Source organism: Geotrypetes seraphini, chromosome 2 (assembly GCF_902459505.1).
Source record: "Geotrypetes seraphini chromosome 2, aGeoSer1.1, whole genome shotgun sequence".
NCBI lineage: Eukaryota > Metazoa > Chordata > Amphibia > Gymnophiona > Dermophiidae > Geotrypetes > Geotrypetes seraphini.
Genome location: NC_047085.1, coordinates 144,291,122 through 144,313,387, shown reverse-complemented (window position 1 = coordinate 144,313,387; position 22,266 = coordinate 144,291,122). Strand labels below are relative to the sequence as shown.

Below are 22,266 nucleotides of genomic sequence, written 5' to 3'. Positions count from 1 at the left end.
TTCTCTGTAAGCCCTTTCATAACTTATCTCTACCTCTATCTGTATCCCTCAACCCCCGTGTCCTTCAGGAATTTATCCAATCCTTCCTTGAAGCCCGGTAGGGTACTCTGTCTTATTACAACCTCTGGAAGCGCGTTCCAGGTGTCCACCACCCTTTGAGTGAAAAAGAATTTCCTAGCATTGGTTCTAAACCTGTCCCCTTTCAATTTCTCTGAGTGCCCCCTTGTCCTTGTTATTTTTTAATGGTCGTATGCTAATGGGTAAATTAGCATAGCCATTAATTTGGAAAATGGGAAAATCAGCCATTTTCTAACTGCGGCCTTAGCACACGGGAAAGATCTTTTGCCACAGCTTTACTGAAAGGACCCCAAAGAACTGTCAACTCATGCTCTGACCTGTGTTTTTATTGGGATCTATAGTGATCATAGGAACAGAGAGTTTAAAATCTTGAAATGGGAGGAGGGCTGCAAGTTAGGAGCCTGAAAGTTAATTGAAGTAGGTACCGTATATACTCGAATATAAGTCGAGACCCCCTTTCCCCCCCAAAGAGGAGGGAAAAATAAATAAATAAAATGGTTGACTCGAATATAAGTCGGGCAGCATAATATTCAAGTGTCCTGCCTTGTCAGGCTCTGCACCCAGCCCCTCCCTACCAAGCTTTGCACCCAGCTCCCTTCCCTCCATCCCTCCCCCATCAGGCACTGCACCCAGCACCCTTCCTTACACCCCTCCCCTGTCAGGCTCTGCACCCAGCACCCTTCCTTCCTCCCCTCCCCTGTCAGGCTCTGCACCCAGCACCTTTCCTTCCTTCCTCTGTCAGACTCTGCACTCTTCCTCCCAGGCTCTGCCCTCTGTCCCCCCCTCCCTGCCCTATCTTCATGCCTCTGCCAATCCATGGTGGAAGTGCAGCGGGTCCTCTGCCAATCCGTGGTGGAGGTGCAGCGGGCAGGAGCAAGCTTTTCAAACTCCTGCCCCACTGCTAACCGGCTGAGCGATTGAATTTCCTCATCTGAGTGGCACGAGCAGCAACGCGATTTGGCACTGCTTCTCGACGCTCAGCGGATTCCTTACTGGCTCCCATGAATTCTCGCAAACGAAGTCTAGCCTTGCCTTCTTGATCACAGTTTTCTTATAGCCCCCTCCCCATCCTTTCCTACAAGCCTAATCCCCTTCTTTCCCTTACAGATCCTTTCACCCATGTTGTTTAATCTGTTTCTCACACCTTTATTAACCATCGCTCAATCTGTTGGATTCACAGTTTATGCATACATGGACGATATCCAACTAGTCCATCCAGTCTAGGTCCATAATCATGGAAATTAATCAAAAATTACATCTTATGTATGACTGGCTCAGCCAAAATCTTCTTTTCCTCAATATCTCAAAAACTAAATGCATGCTTTTCTCACAGAATCGAAATGAAACCCTTGCATCCCCAATATGTATCTCTTCAATCCCAATTCAGTTTGTACCAAACATCAAAATTCTAGGAGTGATCTTAGATAACACATTATCCTTTAATTCTCAAATCAGTTCAGTGATACAAAAATGCTTCTTTAAACTAAAAATGATAAGATCTCTCTCGTGACTACTCAACTCTAATTCGATTAACGTTCTTATTCATTCATTAGTAATATCAACCCTAGATTACTGTAATTCCCTTTACCAGGGCATTACTTAAAAAGAGATTAGGAGATTGCAAGACATTCAAAATACTGCCATAAAATCATCTTTAACGCTAAGAAATTCTATCATGTCACCTCCCTCCTCAAAAAAGCTCACTGGTTACCTATTTCCCATAGGATTACTTTTAAAACTCTTCTTTTTGCTTTCAGAGTTCAATCTAATCATATTCCCTCATTCATATACAGATTGCTGATCCCCTATGATTCACATAGGGCACTACGCTCTTCCTGACAATATCTCCTTGCAGTTCCTTCTGTCCATCAGTTGTTTTATGATACAAGACGTAAAACAAGTTTTTCAGTAACCGCACCCACATTGTTGGACATCCTACCACTGACCCTGAGACAAGAAAAGAACCTCAACAACTTTAAATCTAATCTCAAAACATTTCTTTTCAGAGACGCTTTTTGAGATCTATGCCTAGATCTCCTCATTCAAAATACTCAGACATTAGGCCTAACATTAAAGATTCCCTCTACACCTTTTGTATTTCACTTCCCCTTTCTTTTATTTTAAGCAATATATCCTCCCCATTTGCCCTTATATATCATGACATGTCTGTACTGTTATTGTGAATCTGTCCTCCATAATTTTATATTTTTTAATTGTTTTTCATTCTTTGTATAAATTGTAAATCGCTTTGCACATAAAAGCGGTATATCAAGACCTAAATAAACTTGAAACTAGATGCCAAGATATACTAAACATGGGTTTATGGGACAGTGAATATTTTAGTAAATGCTATGTACCCATGGGAACTTTTCTCCACTCCTCCTTGGAATGTAGCAAACCGCAGCTGCTGTGGTGCCATATATTACATATCATAGTGCAGGTGACACAGCAAACAAGCATATGAGCTGCTATTGATGGGGGATATCTGCCATGAGTTGCCAGCTGGGCTGACAGATGATTGGAGTTTTGCTTGGTTGGCACCACTGTTGGTTTGGAAGAATTCATTAGCTTTCTGGACTATGGAGGGCCCCCCCCACCCCCGACAGTGTGGGGTAATTATGCATGAAAAAACTGAATAGGAACAAAAAAAAACAAACAGTCAGGGTGACTACATAGACACATGATGGCAGATGAAGGCCAAATGTTCATCCGCAGCAACCATTATCTCTAAAGACTAGAGAAAAAAACCTATACTATGAGCATGAAAAAAAGTTCCATGCTCAGTTTCCTGTCAATTTACCACTAACAGAGGGTTGAAATTAACTTTTATATTTGCATGCCTTTTCACACCTGAGCCTAGTGTGTACCAAAAGGCAAAATTAACTGTCTAGAGTAGGCATCATATATGTTAGATGTTTTGTGTCATTAGACTGGTTGGCGCACAGTTTCACATGGAAACTATCAAATTTGAAGGATAGAGGCCATGCCAGTGTTGAAAGACCTCGGTACTTTACAGTTTAGAGGGGGGAAGCATATGGTACCTGGGCTATGACTCTGGATCTTAGAGCAGAAGCTGTAGTAACAGAAACTGCCCCCTATTCACCTGTAATAATCCATTAAAGGTTGAGCTGTACTTGGCATTTTGAGTCTTTTCAAATAATTACCGTATTTTCACGCATATAACGCGCGCGTTATACGCGTTTTTACCTACCGCGCATACCCCTCGCGCGTTATATGCGTGAGCGCGGTATACAAAAGTTTTAAAACATAGTTCCCACCCCGCCCGACGCCCGATTCACCCTCCCAGCAGGACCACTCGCACCCCCACCCCGAACGACCACTCGCACGCGCTCCCACCCGCACCCGCATCCACGATCGGAGCAAGAGGGAGCCCAAGCCCTCTTGCCCGGCCGACTCCCCGACGTCCGATACATCCCCCCCCCCCGGCAGGACCACTCGCACCCCCACCCCGAACGACCGCCGACTTCCCGACAATATCGGGCCAGAAGGGAGCCCAAACCCTCCTGGCCACGGCGACCCCCTAACCCCACCCCGCACTACATTACGGGCAGGAGGGATCCCAGGCCCTCCTGCCCTCGACGCAACCCCCCCTCCCCCCCAACGACCGTCCCCCCCCAAGAACCTCCGACCGCCCCCCAGCCGACCCGCGATCCCCCTGGCGACCCCCACGACCCCCCCACCCCCCTTCCCCGTACCTTTGGTAGTTGGCCGGACAGACGGAAGCCAAACCCGCCTGTCCGGCAGGCAGCCAACGAAGGAATGAGGCCGGATTGGCCCATCCATCCTAAAGCTCCGCCTACTGGTGGGGCCTAAGGCGCGTGGGCCAATCAGAATAGGCCCTGGAGCCTTAGGTCCCACCTGGGGGCGCGGCCTGAGGCACATGGGCCCAACCCGACCATGTGCCTCAGGCCGCGCCCCCAGGTGGGACCTAAGGCTCCAGGGCCTATTCTGATTGGCCCACGCGCCTTAGGCCCCACCAGTAGGCGGAGCTTTAGGATGGATGGGCCAATCCGGCCTCATTCCTTCGTTGGCTGCCTGCCGGACAGGCGGGTTTGGCTCCCGTCTGTCCGGCCAACTACCAAAGGTACGGGGAAGGGGGGTGGGGGGGTCGTGGGGGTCGCCAGGGGGGTCGCGGGTCGGCTGGGGGGACGGTCGGAGGTTCTTGGGGGGGGCGGTCGTTGGGGGGGGGGGGGGTTTGCGTCGAGGGCAGGAGGGCCTGGGATCCCTCCTGCCCGTAATGTAGTGCGGGGTGGGGTTAGGGGGTCGCCGTGGCCAGGAGGGTTTGGGCTCCCTTCTGGCCCAACTACCAAAGGTACGGGGAAGGGGGGTGGGGGGGTCGCCAGGGTGGTCGCGGGTCGGCTGGGGGAGCGGTCGTTGGGGGGAGGGGGGTTTGCGTCGAGGGCAGGAGGGCCTGGGATCCCTCCTGCCCGTAATGTAGTGCGGGGTGGGGTTAGGGGGTCGCCGTGGCCAGGAGGATTTGGGCTCCCTCCTGGCCCGATATTGTTGGGGAATCGGCGGTCCTTCGGGGGGAGGGATGTATCGGACGTCGGGGGGGGGGCATCAGGCTTTCAGGATGGGGACAGACCTTCAAGGGGGGACAGTGCACGGAAGTCAGGGGGGGTGAACGGAGAGTCGGGACAGCGCACGGAAAGTCGGGGCAGTGCACGGAAGTCAGGGGGGGGTGAACGGAGAGTCGGGGCAGTGCACGGAAGTCAGGGGGGGGTGAACGGAGAGTCGGGACAGCGCACGGAGAGGCGGGGCAGTGCACGGAAGTCAGGGGGGTGAACGGAGAGTCGGGCAGCATGCGCGGTATAATCGTGAGCGCGTTATACCAAAGTTTTTGTGCTTATCATCGTGATTTCTGCGCGCTATACACGTGTGCGCGTTTTATACGGGTGCGTGTTATTTGCGTGAAAATACGGTATAGTGCTAATGAGGCTGTTGTAGTAACTTGTATTTTCCTTTTTTTTTCTCTCTCTCTCTCTTATTGCTGTGGGAGAGATTTGCGGTTGCAGCCTTTATATTTTTTATAATTTTATGTTATTTATTCTATCTTGCATTCTGCATTTTTTACTTATTGTTTATTTTTAATTTTTATAAATTTACTTTTCCTTTGATGATGGAGTTCCTTTCCTTCTGTTTTATATTATGTAAACCGCTATAATGTTCTAATGAACAACGGTCTATAAATACAAATTAACATAAATATACACATAGTGCCATAACAGTCAGATGAGTGTATGTTTATGTAGTATATTTAAATTACAGCAGTTGAGGTGGTTATTTATTTATTTATTTTAACTGTCATGTCCTATTTTATGTATTATGCAGCACACAGACCCTGACTATTCTGCTGCTTATGTTGTAATAGAAACAGATGCCACAGATGGACTTAAAGGTTATGGGTTAACTTTTACTTTGGGCAAAGGAACAGAAGTTGGTAAGTTGTTATTTCATCCATGTAGACACTGTCTAGATCACTGGTCTTCTCTAATTTTCAAGCAAGGGCTGTTTTGGGTCCAAAAAGGCTGAAGGAGAGCTGACACATATCTTCCTTCTTGGGGCCATGATGCCAATAGCACTTCTCAACATTCATTCCTAACAGAACACATGACCTTGGTTACACAGTGAACCTTTTGCAAGTACAGGACCACAAACTAAGTCTTAATATACACAACTGAAACCCATTGAAGCAAATTTGCATGCCTATCACTTCCATCATATGCAAATCTCTCTCATGCATATTCATTAGGGCTAGCCTGAAAACCCGATTGGCCTGGTGTTCCTCCAGGACAGGGTTGGGAATCACTGCAGTACACCACCAGAGAAACAGAGAGACAGAGAGACATACATTTTTTCCTGAGTAGTGCAAAATATAGGGCTCCTTTTACGAAGGAGCGCTAGTGGTTTTAGTGCATACACCGGATTAGTGCGCTAGCTGAAAATCTACCGCCTGCTCAAGAGGAGGCGGTAGCGGCTAGCGCACGCGGCATTTTAGCGCGCGCTATTCCGTACATTTAGGCCCTAATGTGCCTTCATAAAAGGAGCCCATAGACAACAGATGTAAATTCTAAAAACTGACGTATTTCATTCACTGAATTGAAAACAAAATCAGTTTTCCTACCTTTGGTAATTTTTATTTTTCTAATCATCTTTTCCCAGACTCTGGCTGTACTTCTTCTGTCTGTTCTCTTAACTGTTTCCAGGACCTTCTTATCCATTTGCTGTTTTTCTCTCCTTCACTTTCTGCCCTACATCCACCATTGTCATTAACTTTTAACATTCAATTTTCTTCCATTTTTCTGCTGCCTTCTCACTTTCTATCTTTCCATGTCTTTCCTCTTCATACATGTGTACAATCTCCTCCCTCTCTCTTCTCTGCCCTTCATCTCATCCTCCCTCTGCCTCTCTCTCTCTCTGCCTTCAGCAGTCCAAGAAGCTTTCCCTCTGCTACAGCTTCATATACCTGCAATAGGAAGCTGTAACAGATGGAAAGTTCCCAGAGCCACCGAAAGCAACGTGTTTACTTTATTTGCACTGCCCGCAGTTCGAAGAGTGCAGGACTGTAGTGCGGGAAACAAAAGTGCCAGATCCCACCAGGGGTGATGATATTCTGCACAGGCTCCTGGGACCACAATAGAGGTCTCAGAGGGTCGCTATTGGTTCGCGGGCCTTGCAATGAAGACCACTAGTCTAGATTTTTGTGCTCTATATTAGAATTTGCTCTGTATTATTAAAAAAAAAAAAATAGTTTGGTTGGCCAGAAATTTCTTTCATCCCAACAGGATCTCATGGTGCTCTCAAATAATAACACCTCCAGAAGTATCCTGCCAATTAAATCATCTTTTGTTTAGTCTTCTTTTTTCAGGATGTGGTAATTAACTAGAACTTTGCCTCTGCTTGATTAAAACATCATATTTTCAGGTATTATTTCCCTCCTGCAGCTATCAGGGAATGCTGTGCCATTATGGATGCACTGGAGCTGTTGGCTCTTCATCTGCTCATTGTGCCTTTGTGTATTCTAAGTGTAGCCTTGGCATAGCACAAGGTATCTTCTCCCCTCCTCGACTCTTGGTTTCTACCTCTCCCTGCATGTGCTTCTCTCTGCCTAGTCTGGCTCTCAGTAGTGCGCTGCGGTGTGCATTACATTTGTGTCCTTAAGGTCCTTAGCAGCCCCTCCCCTCTTATGTTGTAGGCAGCCAGGGCCACTAAGCAATAGGAAAAACTGTGCAATTGCATCTGTATAGCATCCAGCCCAGCAGACCACTGGCTTGTGTGTCAGGTAGGAAGGGTTGAAGTTAGGCGAGGCATAGGCATGGAAACTGAGCACAAAGACATGGGTATACATAGGGATTTGGCCGAGAACGAGCCAGAACTGGGCTTTGGACAAGCACAGGCAATTTGAAAACACTGTAGTGAGACTGGGGAGTCAGTCCTTCAATGCATGGGTAGCCTGGACTCCCACAGTTAGAGAACAGTGCTTTAAATGAGAATAAGGATCACAGCTTTTCAGCTCCTTCTCCCCAGTCTATGCTGCCCCCTTCAGTTCTTCCTTTTGCAGGCAAGTATGAAAGTGTCATTCTGATCTGCTCCCTTTTTTTCTTTATTATTTTGCAGTGTTTTTCGGTTGTTTGCAGTTTTTATGTGGCTCCAGGGACTGCTTCTGCTGGACATATATGCTGCCCCTGTATTTTTCTTTTGAACTTCTGCCTCTCATGCAATTGGCAGCCCCAGACCTGCCGGCTTTGCTTTTAATGAATGCACATGAAACACACTTTTAACACACATGTATATGAACACCCCCCATCAAATATAATAAATGTGTCTTCAACTTCCATCTCTCATGCAATCTACATCCCAGACCCACCGGTAATTTTAGAGTGTTAAAGGTCAGCACTTCATTCCATGCATCGCCAAGCAATGCCTGGGCATTGCCCAGAGTGCTCATTTTAATATTAATTTATACATTTACATAGCATTATCAGAGGATGCTATGAAGCATGGAAAAGACCGCGCAGAGCCTTTATGTGCATTGGAAGCTAAAATAACTTTGACGCTAAACAGGTAAGTTTAGAACATCGGGGTCTGATGGGGCAATTCTGCTTGGCCCTCTGGTAATTTATATGGCTTTTAAAATGTAAAAAATGTGCCTTTAAGAGCTTTACTGCTTAATTGGTTGCACTGACATACACAGTTTCTACAGTATGGTCTTACGTGTATTAGAGCCGTACCGAACATGAATGCCAAATATGAATAATGAGCTTTGAGCTTTAACAGAACAAATAATAAAAGAAACAATGTGAAATCAGAGATGGAGTGTTTATTTTAGTAGGATTTAGCACAATTAGAGCCCTGGAATATTTATGTTCAAATTTAAATCACTATTTGGCCGAATACAAACAATGTATTTGGGGTACTATTTGGAGTCGAACCAATTTGAATATGATACAGCCCTAATGTGTATAATCACTAAACTAAACCTTAGGCTTAAATACCGCATTTTCTCTATAAAAATAGAGCTTGGCACAGTTTACAGAAATTAAAAAGAAAAAATTCAATAGGCATTAAGGATGATATAGAGCAGTGGTCTCAAACTCAAACCCTTAGTGGGGCCACATTTTAGATTTGTAGGTACTTGGAGGGCCGCAGAAAAAAATAGTTAATGTCTTATTAAAGAAATGACAACTTTGCATAAGGTAAAACTCTTTATAGTTTATAAATCTTTCCTTTAACAGTTAAAGGAAAGATTTATAAACTATAAAGAGTTTTACCTTATGCAAAATTGTCATTAACTATTTTTTCTGCGGCCCTCCAAGTACCCTATTTTTTCTGCAGCCCTCACATTTAAAGTTTAATATCTTTCCTTTCTCAAAACTGACACATTTCAATCACTATATTGAAAATAAAATCATTTTCCCTACCTTTGTTGGCTGGTGACTATTTTTCTGTGCTTTTAACTATGTTTCCAAGGCCTTCTTGTCCTTTGACTTTTTCTCTCCATCTTCACTTTCTGCCTTGCATCCATCTTTGGCATTAACTTAATATTAAATTTTTCTGCTTTCTTTTCAAAATCTACGTTTCCATCCCTATTTCCATGGTTTGACATCTCTTTCTATCCTTTCTCTCCCTCCCTCCCTCCTTCCTTCCTTCCTTTCCCCTGGTCTGGCATCTGTCTCCTTCTCTCCCCCAACTTTTTATTTCTTTCACCCTGCCCCCTTCTTTCTTTCTCTCTCTTTCCATGCCCCCTTTCTTTCTATATGTCTGTCTTTCTCTCTCTCCGTGCCCCCTTTCTTTCTTTTTTTCTTTCTCCATGCCCTTTCTTTCTTTCTGTCTTTCTCTCTCCATGCTCCTTTATGTCTGTGTCCCGTCTCCCTTCTTTCTTTCTGTCTCCCTGTCCCCCCCTTTCTTTCTTTATTTCTCCCTGCCCTCCCCAAGCCACCACCATTGGGGAACAGGCCGCCACCGCCGCAATAGGGGAACAGGCCAGCGCCGAGGTCTTAGCTCTCCCTACTTATCTTCCACAGCACAGGGCTGACCAATTCTCGCCACCCAACGTCAATTCTAACGTCAGAGAGGAAGTTCCAGGCCAGCCAGGCAGCGATTGGCTGGCCCAGAACTTCCTCTTCGACGTTAGAATTGACATCGGGTGGCGAGAATTGGTCGGCTCCGCGCTGGGGAAGATAAGCAGGGAGAGCTAAGAACTTGGTGCCGGCCTGTTCCCCGACTGCGGCGGTGTTAGCCTATTCCCCGATGGTGGCAGTGGTAGCCTATTCACCCGCTGTGGTGGCAGTCTGTTCCCCAATGGCGGTGACTTGGGGGAGGGCATAGAGAAGAGAAGGGAAGCATGTTGGGACCTCCTGCTTTAGGCTAAAGAGCCACATGCAGCTCGCGAGCTGCAGTTTGCCGACCACTAACATAGGCCAATGTGAAGAAACATCACCACAGGAGAAATCATAGGGGGGGGCGGGGTAAAAAAAATTTCTGTGTGACAGACAATTGTAATAAATTAAAGCCTATGTGAAGAAACACCACCACAGGAGAAATCATAGGGGGTTAAAAAAAAAAAATTTCTGTGGGACAAATAATTGCAATTTCCAAAGAAACACATTTTTCACATACTTGCCAAAGGCCTACAGCCCTACACTGCAACCGCCACCACAGCCTGGGATGCCTCGTTGCTTGGTTCCGGTGCTTGTGGACGAGCTGCAGGGCAGAGTGAGCTGTGCGCTCCGGATCCGGGCTGAGAGGGGGCGGAGGGAGGCTGAGACCGCGAGATGCACAGCGCAATCCTGCGGCCGCTCACTGACATTCATGCCAACTAGAGACGCAAGTTAAAGCGGGCGGAGGGAGGCTGAGACTGAGAGAAGCACAGCGCCAACATTCCCTCCAGAGAGATGCAAGTGAATTACAACAGTCGTGGTCTGTACGCGATTGTCCTCTCCACAATAGGAAAACTTGTGAAGTGGAGAGGACAGACCGCGGGCCGCAAAATAGTCCCTGGGGGGCCGCAAGTTTGAGACCGCTGATAATAGAGGAAGCGCAGTTTATCAAACTAAACTAAGGGCTCCTTTTACAAAGGTGCGCTAGTGCTATAGCACGCGCTAGCCGAAAACTACTGCCTGGTCAAAAGGAGGCGGTAGCGGCTAGCGCGTGGCAATTTAGTACGCGTTAAGGCCTTAGCGCAGCTTTGTATAAGGAGCCTTAAACCTTAGGCTTATATACTGCATCTTCTCTTTAAAAATAGAGCTCAGCACGGTTTAGAGAAATTAAATCACCAGCATTTGTACAAGGAAAGAACATAAATAGGCATTTACTGCTATTGCTTACACATGAAGCAGCTTTTTCTGAATGTTTGGTTATATGAAATGATTTACATAATTGTATAGAGACTCTGTTCTAGTGGGCCTTTTATAAAATAGGCTGGAAATTGTACACATTCTGACTTTGATGTTCCTTTTATGAAATACATACTCTCTGTAGAATGGGATGTTGGGTGTGTGGTTTTGTTGTGCACAAGTAACTACAAATCTGTGTTTGTTTCCTAGTTGTATGTGCTGTGAAGGCTCTCGCTGTGCATATAGTCGATAGAGAATTTGAAGAGATTGTTGGCGATTTTAGAAGATTCTACAGGCAGCTCACCAGCGATGGACAGCTCCGATGGGTATATATAGATATAGATATAGTTTATTGAGTCTCTGGGTATCACTGTATCTTCTGAGGCAGTGGTCTCAAATTTACGGCCCGGGGGCCACATGCAGCTCACCAGGTACTATTTTGAGGCCCTTGGTATGTTTATCATAATCGCAAAAGTAAAATAAAACAGTTTCTTGATCATATGTTTCTTTAGCTATAAATGACAATATTATTATTAAGACTTAGACAAAAGGAAAGATTTATAAACCATAAAGAGGTTTACCTCATACAAAATTGTCATTTCTTTAATAAGACATTAACGATTTTTTTCTGAGGCCCTCCAAGTACCTACAAATCCAAAATGTGGCCGTGTAAAAGGTTTGAGTTTGAGATCACTGTTCTGAGGTATAAGCTATTCAGTTAAGCAAAATGAAGTACCGGTAACTAACTTCCCCCGCCCCTAACTTCTTACCTATAATTTCTTCTGCAGCTTTGCTCCCTAAACAGCCTGATAAAATTAGCTATTTCTGTTGATAAGTATCAAGAAACAGCAAGCATATGGCACCCAATAGACCTTTTTTAATGGATGACATGTTGAAACATGAAAGAGAATACAATGATTTGTTTTAGATTTGACTGACTAATAGATTTTTTTTTCTCTTAAAGAGGACTGACTTCATGTTTCTGTGTGTCCCTTACCTTGTGTATTAGTCGGTCTGTAAGTTTATTTGTCTAACCCATTATTTTAAATTGTATGTCTAATTATACGTTTATATTTTTATCAATTTTGTACCTCACTTAGTAAAACTAAATAAGTGATTCATCAAATTAAAATAAAACTTGAAACTTGACACATGTTCAGAGGCCTAACAGCAGTGACAAGGGAAGCAGCCTCCTGTCACTGCTGTAGGGCTTCTTTTTTTTATAATGGCACAGATGTTGTACATGTATTACACACTCACAATCTGCCCCATTTAAAAATAGAAATGAAAACTCCCCTGTGCTGATGGTCCTCCCCAATGAGCCCCCCCATGTGAGCAAAAATGGCAGGAGGGATGCCTACTCGCTCCTGCCTGGCCGAATACCCCTGTGCCATACCTCCATCCAGTCCTGGACTCCCTCCCCCCAACCATACCCTACCTTCCCCCCAGAAAAAAAGGCAAGAGAGGTGCCCACTTCCTCCTGCCAATGGAGCCCCCCAATCCTAACTATCCCCTCCCCTTCCCCCCAAAAAGGCAGGAGGGATGCCCACTCAACCCTCCCACCATCCCCACCCCTATACCTTGGTAGTCGTTGGGAGCTGGAGGGAAGCACGGTCCCTCCAGCTCCGAGAGCCCGCCTGTGGAAAATGATGGGCCTTTCCCTCTCCGGTGCACCATGTGATGCACAGGGATGAGCCTAAGGCATCTGAGCCAATTGGCTCCTCCCCATGCATCACATGGTGTACCGGCGAGGGAAAGGCCCGTCATTTTCCTCAGACGGGCCCTCAGAGCTGGAGAGACCATATTTCCCTCCAGCTCCCAACGTCTACCAAGGTATGGGGGTGGGGATTCAGGGGAGCATCTGGTGACAGGAGGGAGTGGCCATCCCTCCTGCCTTTTTTTTTTCAGGGGGAAGTGTAGAGCAGTGTTCTTCAACCACCGGTCCATGGGCCAGCAAATGCATCTGTCCCAAAACAGTGTTCTTCAACCGCCGGTCCACGGTGCGATCGATGCGGCATTATCTTCGAACCAGCTCCCTCTTCCTAACTGATTCAGTGCACAAAGCCATGGGCAGTGGCTCCTGCGCCTGAACCGGAAGCCTTCTCTCTGACGTTGCAACATCAGAGGGGAAGGCTTCCAGATGAGGCATGGGACGTGCAAGGTGCAATTAGTACTATTATGGGGGCGGGGCCTGGGGTGGAGATTGGGTAGAGATGGGCGGGGTCTGGCCCACGACTTAGCCCAGTGTTCTTCAACTGCCGGTCCACGGACCGATGCCGGTCCACAGAATAATTCTTTTATTTCTGCCGGTCCATAGGTGTAAAAAGGTTGAAAAACACTGGTTCGGGGGGGGATTCCATTTGCAGGAGGGAGTGGGCATCCCTCCTGCCAATTTTCTCTCTGGGGGGGGGAGGGATTCCCGGTGCTGCATTCATCGGGGAGGGCTGTCATCGGCGGTGGGGGACTTATTTCTTTTTTTTATGGGACAAATATTTTGTATGGCACAAAATATCTGTAGCATTGAAAAAATAAAACAGGCAGACCTATCGGTAACACAGTTACTAGACCTGTTTTTCCGATCGCTAAAACCCCAGGATTTTTTGGGGAATAGCCAGGCAATGTTAGTTTATCAATTGCTTGGCTACTTTGCATGGGGTTATAGCTAATTTGCTTAGCCGGATTGGAAAATGGGCGATCGAAGGGAAAAACACACGGTGAACCGTTTTGTGAATCGGGTCGGTAAAAGCAATTGTCGTTAAAGCTATGAAAACAGGTTTAGCGACAATCGCTGAATTTAGTGCATCTAGCCTTATGTGGTGACTATTGTGGGACCTTTAAGGCTGGTCATAAATGGTTAGTAGGTAGGGATAGAAACAGAAAAAAAAAAAATGGCAGATAGAGATCATATGGCCTATCCAGTCTGCCCATCCATGGGGTGGAGGGTCTTTGGCTCAGGAGTCCCACAGCAGAAGTTATGCTTGATGGGGAAGGGGAGAGGTGAATCTTTAATGTAAACCACTTGCATCCCATGTACTGACTAAACGTATCTTTATTGTAAACCGTTTCGAACTTCACAGTATAGCGGTATATAAGAAATAAATTATTATTATTATTATTATTGGTGTCTCTTTAGATTTCCAGATTTCAAGATGTGCTTTGTTTTAAATTTCTATTTAGTTCTTTTGAATTAAATGGAAGTTGAAATCTTTACTTCATGTTTTGGAATGTCATGAAAAATGAGCACTAAGGGACGACGTAAAAAAATGAATTTAAGTTTAGCACACTTTCAAGTTTATCAAGTTTCAAGTTTATTTAAAATATTTGATATGATCGCAATATCCAAATCCACTGCGATTTACATTGGAAATACAGGTCCTCGTCGACTTACGACCGCAATTAGTTCCGACTGACGTAAGTTGATCTGGACGTAAGTCGGCCTATTTTAACTACAGTAGTTTTTACTCCTCCCCACCTACCTTTTCCCTGGTGGTCCAGCGTTGAGGGGTAAAAACTAGTTAGTATGGGCTAGGATGGGAGAATGGGGAAATGCGTCGTAAAGTCGAACCGTCAAAAGTTGCATAGGTCATAAGTCGACGAGGACCTGTAACTCCAAATGCAGGACTTTTGCATGCAAAGTGTGCTAGACTTTTAACAGCTTTTAACTTTATTTTCAGTATGTTTTTTCCCATCAGGTCTTTTTTATTTTGTCTTGCTGCTTTGTTTGCCTACATTTTGTACCCTTTATTTTGTCAGGTGTTTGGCTTTATTTAACTGTGAATGTAAAATGTTAGGGCTGTTTGTGCAGCTGTGGAAATTTCACCTATGGTTTACTTTCCATTATCTGTATCCCTGCTGTGGAATGTTTGTGCTTTTGTTTAGTATTTCTGTGAACAGCATATCACTAGCTGAGCCCCAGCACTTGCTGACTCCCCTCCTGCAACAAGGTCAAAAGCATTTTACCCATCTTGGTTTGAAATAATATATTATGTCTTTCGTGCAGAGCCAGTGTGAATCCATGAAGTTCTCTCTGTACTAAGCATTCCTAAATGTTGTCTGAGGTAGGATTAGCGGGCATCCTGGAAAACCTGGACATGTCCTGTTTTTAGAGGCCTGTCTGGGAGTCCAGACGGATTTTCAAACCCCGTCAGTTTGTCTGGGATTTGGAAGGCCCCGAGCTCGGTTGGTTCCATAAGGCTGTTGATATAGGGCCACGTTAAGCACTTAGCAGATTTTGACTAATGGCTCTTGCCTACAGGAGGAATCTGAAAGATATAGGCCAGTCACCATCACCATCCTGAAGGAATAAATGATGCTTAAGGAAAGGGCTTTATTTTATAGACTGTTGGGTTCAGCAAATTACAGGATAAACAGAATGGATTCTGCAAGGGGGAAATGTAATATCAAACAAATTCCTTCAACTTTTTTTTTAATTATTATTATTTATTTGTATTTGAACAAATTATCAAGAATATACTTCTTGTACAGAATATTGATTAAGACAAATAATAATATAACAATAAGAAAAAGAAAAATCTAATTACAAAGAAAACTATTTACTTAATCAGTGTTAAAGTCCCAAATATAGGATCAAAGGTTCTAAATGAGTGATAAAGACAAAATAAAGAAAGGAACGATATGAAATTACAAAGAAAGGCGTTAGCTGTTAGAGCAGGGCTGCCCAAGTCCGGTCCTCGAGATCTACTGGCAGGCCAGGTTTTCTAGATATCCGCAATGAATATGCATGAGAGAGATTTGCCTGCACTGCCTTCTTGGTATGGAAATCCAACCAGACTCTACATGGTCTGTGTTTCGGCGTACACGCCTTCCTCAGGGATCCAATTGTTTGCAAACTCACATATAAAGAATTGGACTGAAAGCAGTCTATTGTCTTTAAACATGTGAGCGATTTTCATGTTTTTATATGTCAGTGTATAATAAATTATCTCCAGAACATCTGTATCTACAAGAATACATATCATGTGCAGCATGGTACCTGGTATGCTGCTGCCCCACTCGCTTACATTGCACTGGCAAGGGAAGCCAGTGCACAGAGCACAAGTCTGACATCCCAGCTTCTCATTTGCCCTGTACTTCCACACCAGTCACAAATAGATGCCCTTTTACCCTGCTGCAGTAATTACTAATTAGTGCTTAACGCAGCAAAAATGGCTTACCTTGGGGCACGCTGATTCATCAGTGGTAATTTTGTGATGTACATACGCTGTCCATGCACTTAAAAATAAAGTTTTATTTTTTAGAGCTGGGGCAGAGAGTGGGCATGTTCTGCACTAATTGGTTAGCGCAGCTACATTGTCATACACTAACTGATTAGCGTGTGTTTAGCATGTGAGCCCTTACTACCTACATAATGGGTGGTGGTGGTAGGGGCTTACATGCTAGCACAGGCCATTAATAAGGAAAATAGAAAAATCGGCCATTTTACCTCAGCAGTGAAAATGGCCACAGTGCATGGAAATGACCTGTGTAAGGCTACGCTAAGGCCACTTTTTATCACAGTTTGGTAAAAGGGCCCAATAGCTAGCTACGGCCCTGATTATATGTACTTGTCCACCCAGCTGAGTGTAGAATAAGCATTGTCCTAATTTAGTGTATTAAAGCGATTCAGGTTTTTAATTAAAAAATTTTCTTTCTGGAACTGTTCTATGTTTTCTTTATATATAGCCTTATGCACTAAGCACTGTATTAACTTGCTAATGTTTTTCTTAACAGATTGGTCCAGAAAAAGGAGTTGTTCATTTGGCTACGGCAGCCATTCTGAATGCTGTGTGGGATTTGTGGGCAAAACAAGAGGGAAAGGTACTTATTCTTGAAGAACAAATGTTTATTTACTTACTAAACAACTTATGTACATATCACATATCTTACAATTTTAAATGTATACATATCCATAGACATTAGTCTTAAGACATTCAAGAAACATAGTAACATAGTAGATGACGGCAGATAAAGACCCGAATGGTCCATCCAGTCTGCCCAACCTGATTCAATTTATAATTTATTTTTTTTTTTTCTTAGCTATTTCTGGGCGAGAATCCAAAGCTTTACCCGGTACTGTGCTTGGGTTCCAACTGCCGAAATCTCTGTTAAGACTTACTCCAGCCCATCTACACCCTCCCAGCCATTGAAGCCCTCCCCTGCCCATCCTCCTCCAAACGGCCATACACAGACACAGACCGTACAAGTCTGCCCAGTAACTGGCCTAGTTCAATCTTTAATATTATTTTCTGATTCTAAATCTTCTGTGTTCATCCCACGCTTCTTTGAACTCAGTCACAGTTTTACTCTCCACCACCTCTCTCGGGAAACAAATATGCAAACAAGTCTACACAACATAAAATTCCTAAATTAAAAAAAAAAAACGGTTAAAGGTTTTTCTACATTTTATATACTTTTTAAGTGCTACACTGGAACTACTTCACTAACATAAAATTGTCGTAGCATGCTCTTTATGATGAAAGACCTTGCCAATTTTCTGTGATTAAAAAAAAAAAAGAACCAGTGTAGTTCAAAACCATAGCAAAGACAGAAGTCCCATACTTTCTATCCAGTCTGCCCATCCCCAACAGTTGTTTAGTTCTGTAATCACTTCCCAGGTTGCGAATTCCCCATCTACCACTCTAAAGAACTATTTCTGTAAGTAATGCCTGAGTCTACCTCCTTTTACTCTCATCTTGTGAGACCTTGTTTGAGAGCATCCTTTATATTGGAAGAAGCCTGCTTTATGTGCATTTGTATTATGGAGGTATTGAAATATCACTATTATATTTCTTGTGCAAACAGCATATGATTCCTTACAAATGGGTTAAGCACCTCAACTCACAAGTTGCTTTCAGAAGACATCAATCAATTTCTTCTCTCCACCCCTTTGTCTCTCTGGGCAGCGAGTTGAGAAGATGTCTTTTCATCTGTTCTGCTCTAAATTTTTTATTTTTGGGATTTAATCCGTTCTTGTTTGAGGCTTCCCTGTGTTAAGAGGTTACCAGTAGTCCTGGAACAGCTGCCTGTGAGAAGGGTCAGACGTTGGAGTCTGAAGTCAAGAGGCTCACACTTTTAAAGAAAGCATTTGCTGGCTGGCCTGCTCTAACACTTGGAGCTCAGGAATAGGTTCTCTGGGAGTGGTGCTTGCCCCTACAGAGTCAGGCGCATCTGCGCAGGCTGATTTGACCCCACGACTGGTCAGGAGGTTTGATAGAGGTCGGCTGTGTTCCTCCCTGAAGAATCATGTGGGAGCAAGGGTCAAGGGTTTTTTTTTTTCAGTGCCTTCCTCCATGGTAATTTTAATTTGTCTAGGAATAGAATTCCAGATAGAAGCTTGATTAAAAAAACAAAAAAAAAAAACCAACTAGAATTGATAGGGGAGAAGCAAAAAACGTGACATTGAAATCATCAACAAACAAGTAATAAATATTAGCTATTTCACGAAACCAGCCACACAGTCAGCTTGAGAGTGAATATGTTTAATGTCAGTCTTATATGACAACATTTTGAAGGATGTTGTTTTATTTTTTGTTATTTATTTATTTTATTTGGTTTTTTATCCCGTCCTCCCAGGAGAGCTCAGAATGGGTTACAAGTTTACCTACATATTAAAGAGCACTTATACAAGATGATGGCAAACATGACATGGCAGGACATTGTCTGACAGAGATGGCAAATCAGGAATTCATAAGCATCGGGAGCAGCACGGAGCATTCAGCGCGGCTCCCTACACTAATAACCGCTATCGCAGTTTAGTAAAAGAGGGAATAGTTAATAAAGCATGGTAAAACATAACATAACAAACATGGTGTGATGAGATATAGTATTACAAGCGTGCTAACATAGCATGGCAACCATATTATTATATTAAAGCAAGGCATATCTGACACTACTGTCCATGAGGGGGGCCGCAACACTTTTCTGAAATTTATAGGAATCCTTTACCACATCTGCAATCTGAATTCATAAAAGATTACGGCCACTCTTCAGGAAGTATCGGTTTGCTCTGTCTCGGAAGCGAGCATGCACTGACCCTCGCACCTGAAGGGCAGAGCAAGGAGGCTCGTCTGTCAAGAGGCGTAGGCGTAGCCACCAAATCTGCAGAGGGTCGACGACGTGTCACTTCAGGGCCTCATCATCATCCACTACTACCGCTGCAACAATGTGACCTTAAGCAAGCAGGCGCTGAAAGGGTTAAATCGCCCTTCAGAAGGATAGCGGGGAGCAGACCCATGTAAGTCTGTCCCGAGGAAGTTTAGCTCGCAGTTTATTCGGCTCTTCTGTTGCCTTCAGGACATTCGTACCTCATGCATATGCACATTCCAGGAAAGCGATATTACAGGGCTACCGAGACCAGGAGAGGTGTTGAACCAATGTGTGCAACCTTCGAATATGCAAACAATGAGTACACAGTGCTTATAAACCGAATTAGGCTCATTCCCTTCCCCCCTTCAAGAATTAACATTTATTTATTTTTTAAATTTTTATATAGTCTAATTCCTAGGTTTGCAGTATATCCACATACATAATACCTAAAAACAGTGCAGAACATGGAGCCCCCACACTCTTACAGAACCCATTATGGCGTTGTGCAACAGTTGTGGACGTTTTTTCCCATACTGCACGATGAAAGTGGTACTGCAGAAATGACGTGTAATTTTGTGCATTCAAAGACCACTGCTTTATAGAATTATTCCCGAATTAACCTTACAGAACATCCTCAAATATTATTCCACAGGTCATCACATAAAACACTAACTGTAAGATTTGTTGTAAGACACAGGAATACAGATATCTGTGTGCTTCTCATTAGCACTTAGCTGTGGGCTTGGAACTTGAAGCTAATTCTGTTCAGGATGGCTTCACTGTGCAACCAATGTAATATACTGCCAGTCTCTTATCAAGAGGCTTTCGGCAGCTCTGATGCTCCATTCAGTGTGACAATTTGTTGTCCTAAAATGAGTTAAGAAGGGGCTCAAAGGATCTGTTGCCACCTTGCCAGAAATTCTTATTTCAATCTCTGAATACATTTTTATTTTTAATGTATATTCTTTGTAAATCTTGTGTTTCTTTTTCTTTCCCCACCCCCAGCCTTTATGGAAGTTACTAGTTGACATGGTAAGAAATTTTAAAGCATTTTTTGGGGTGGGATTTTTGTTGTTTTGTTTCATTTTAACTGCCCACTTTTTTATTTACAGAAGTTACAGAAAGGATCTCCATTACTTGTAGGAGTACCTGTCAAAAATTACCCTTTTTCAGAGTGTTTAATAGTTACTAGATATTTATACTAATCAGGATGGAACAATCTTTTCCCAAATTTAAGTCTCTTTTAAAAATGCATTTTTTAAAATATGGCTTTTAATTGTTCCCTTCGGGAAGACTGATCTGAATAAGATGACACAATTGGATTTTATGTATGATTGACTCTTGGATTTATGTATGATTGGTTACATATGAAAGTAGACTTTACTATAATTTTATAGCGTTCCGTTCTTCTGTTATTTGTTTTTAAATTGTAAGCCGCCTAGACCTTTTGCATTGGTGGGATATCAAACATACTATAAAGAAAACCAAAAATGCTGAGCTTTTCTAGGTATAAATCTTAACCTCACATTTTGTCTGCTTATATGTTAAAGAGTATCTAAAACTGTAGACCATTTCTTTCTGTCCTTTATTTTAAACCTTTTTAAATTTACTACCTCCCTTCCAAGAAGAGAATCTAGGTTCTAACCCTAAAATATTACAACTTTTGTTCCACTTGGAAAAAGCCGTGGGCTTAAATCAATTAATTACTGCGGATCCATCAGAGCTCCTTTCAGAAGCATCCTGCCATGCCCACGACATCACTTTCCCCCCCTTAAGGCAGATTTTAAACACGACTATTTAAACGAGTTTATGGCAACAAAATCTGAGCAAGACTGTGACTGTTTTGAACCCAACAATCTTATTCCCTCATCCTTATTGTCCCTAACTTTCCTCTCCTGTTTCCCTCTCCCTTTCCTATGTTAGCTTTCTGAGTGTATGCACTATTGTCCTTTTATCATAGTAACATAGTAGATGACGGCAGATAAAGACCTGAATGGTCCATCCAGTCTGCCCAACCTAATTCAATCTAAAAAAAAATTTTTTTTTTTCTTAGCTATTTCTGGGCAAGAATCCAAAGCTCTGCCCGGTACTGTGCTAGGTTCCAACTACTGAAGTCTCCATCAAAGCTCACTCCAGCCCATCTACTCCATCCCAGCCATTGAAGCCCTCCCCAACCAATTCTCAACCAAATGGCCATATACAGACACAGACCGTGCAAGTCTGCCCAGTATTGGCCTTAGTTTTTCACTATTTACTATTATTTTCTGATTCTAGATCCTCTGTGTTCATCCCACGCTTTTTTGAACTCTCACTGTTTTCCTCTCCACCACCTCTTTCAGGAGCACATTATCATTGGAGTTCCTTTCCTATTTTTCTAATTTTAGATAATACACCACTTTATTCTGCCTGTCACAGCGATATAGAAAGTTTTAAATAAACTATAAAGAAGAGTGGAAATGCTTTACAGATTAATTTTTTTCCTCAGCATATCAAGGGAGTTTTCTAGTGTCTGATTGTATGGTATCTATTTAAAAGAGAAAAAAATGCCATTTTATGCCATGCATTCTTTTTCCTCTTTCAACTTCAAAATGTGTATTATTATAACTAACTATGACTGTTCTGATATAGAGATGAGAATTTTCCATCATGCTAAGTCAGTCCTCCTAACAAGGTTATGCCTATTTATGACTGTGTAGGGGTCAATGGTATATAGTGCTCTTGAAAGGAAGGATCATCGGGGAATTTCATAACTAACCTGCCTTCTCCATAGATTATCCTCTCTATGCCATTTATCTTCTCACTGAGAAGAAAGAGTTTAAGGTTCAAGTTTAGTTGTTTTAACTAGGCCGTTGAAATAACGAACAGGCTTTGATGGGCTTCCCAATATTAGTGACTTTCAACATACACTTTTTCTCTAAATACTAAATATTACTTTACTAGGATCCCCAAAAGTTGTTATCCTGCATAGATTTCCGATACATTACAGATGCCTTGACTGAAGAAGAAGCATATGGTAAGCTGTACTCTGATACTGAATTTCTTATAATAGTGCTTTGTATATCCAAATAGGAAATCTGGATTTGATTCATGGCATATTCTCCTGTTGCTCACAATAGTTGTTGGTAGTGGCGTAGCACTACTTATTCATGCCATGCTCGATAGAAAGCTAGTAGATGGTTCTTATGCTTAGAAACATGACGGCAGATAAAGGCCAAATGCCTCACCTAGTCTTCCCATCCGCAGTAAC

General features: G+C 43.4%; 1 protein-coding gene across 4 annotated transcripts in view; it reads left to right on the top strand.

Moving 5' to 3' along the window:
* ENOSF1 (enolase superfamily member 1) overlaps nt 1–22,266 on the top strand; it is a 76,915-nt gene that overhangs the window by 6,081 nt on the left and 48,568 nt on the right. For 2 of the 4 annotated variants that reach the window (XM_033934964.1, XM_033934966.1), the window contains exons 2-6: nt 5,431–5,539; nt 11,145–11,260; nt 16,665–16,751; nt 20,025–20,051; nt 21,960–22,032. In XM_033934964.1, coding sequence (XP_033790855.1) covers nt 5,431–5,539; nt 11,145–11,260; nt 16,665–16,751; nt 20,025–20,051; nt 21,960–22,032 — 412 coding nt within the window. The remainder of the gene's footprint in view (nt 1–5,430; nt 5,540–11,144; nt 11,261–16,664; nt 16,752–20,024; nt 20,052–21,959; nt 22,033–22,266) is intronic. The other 2 variants (XM_033934965.1, XM_033934967.1) reach the window with 2 other exon arrangements.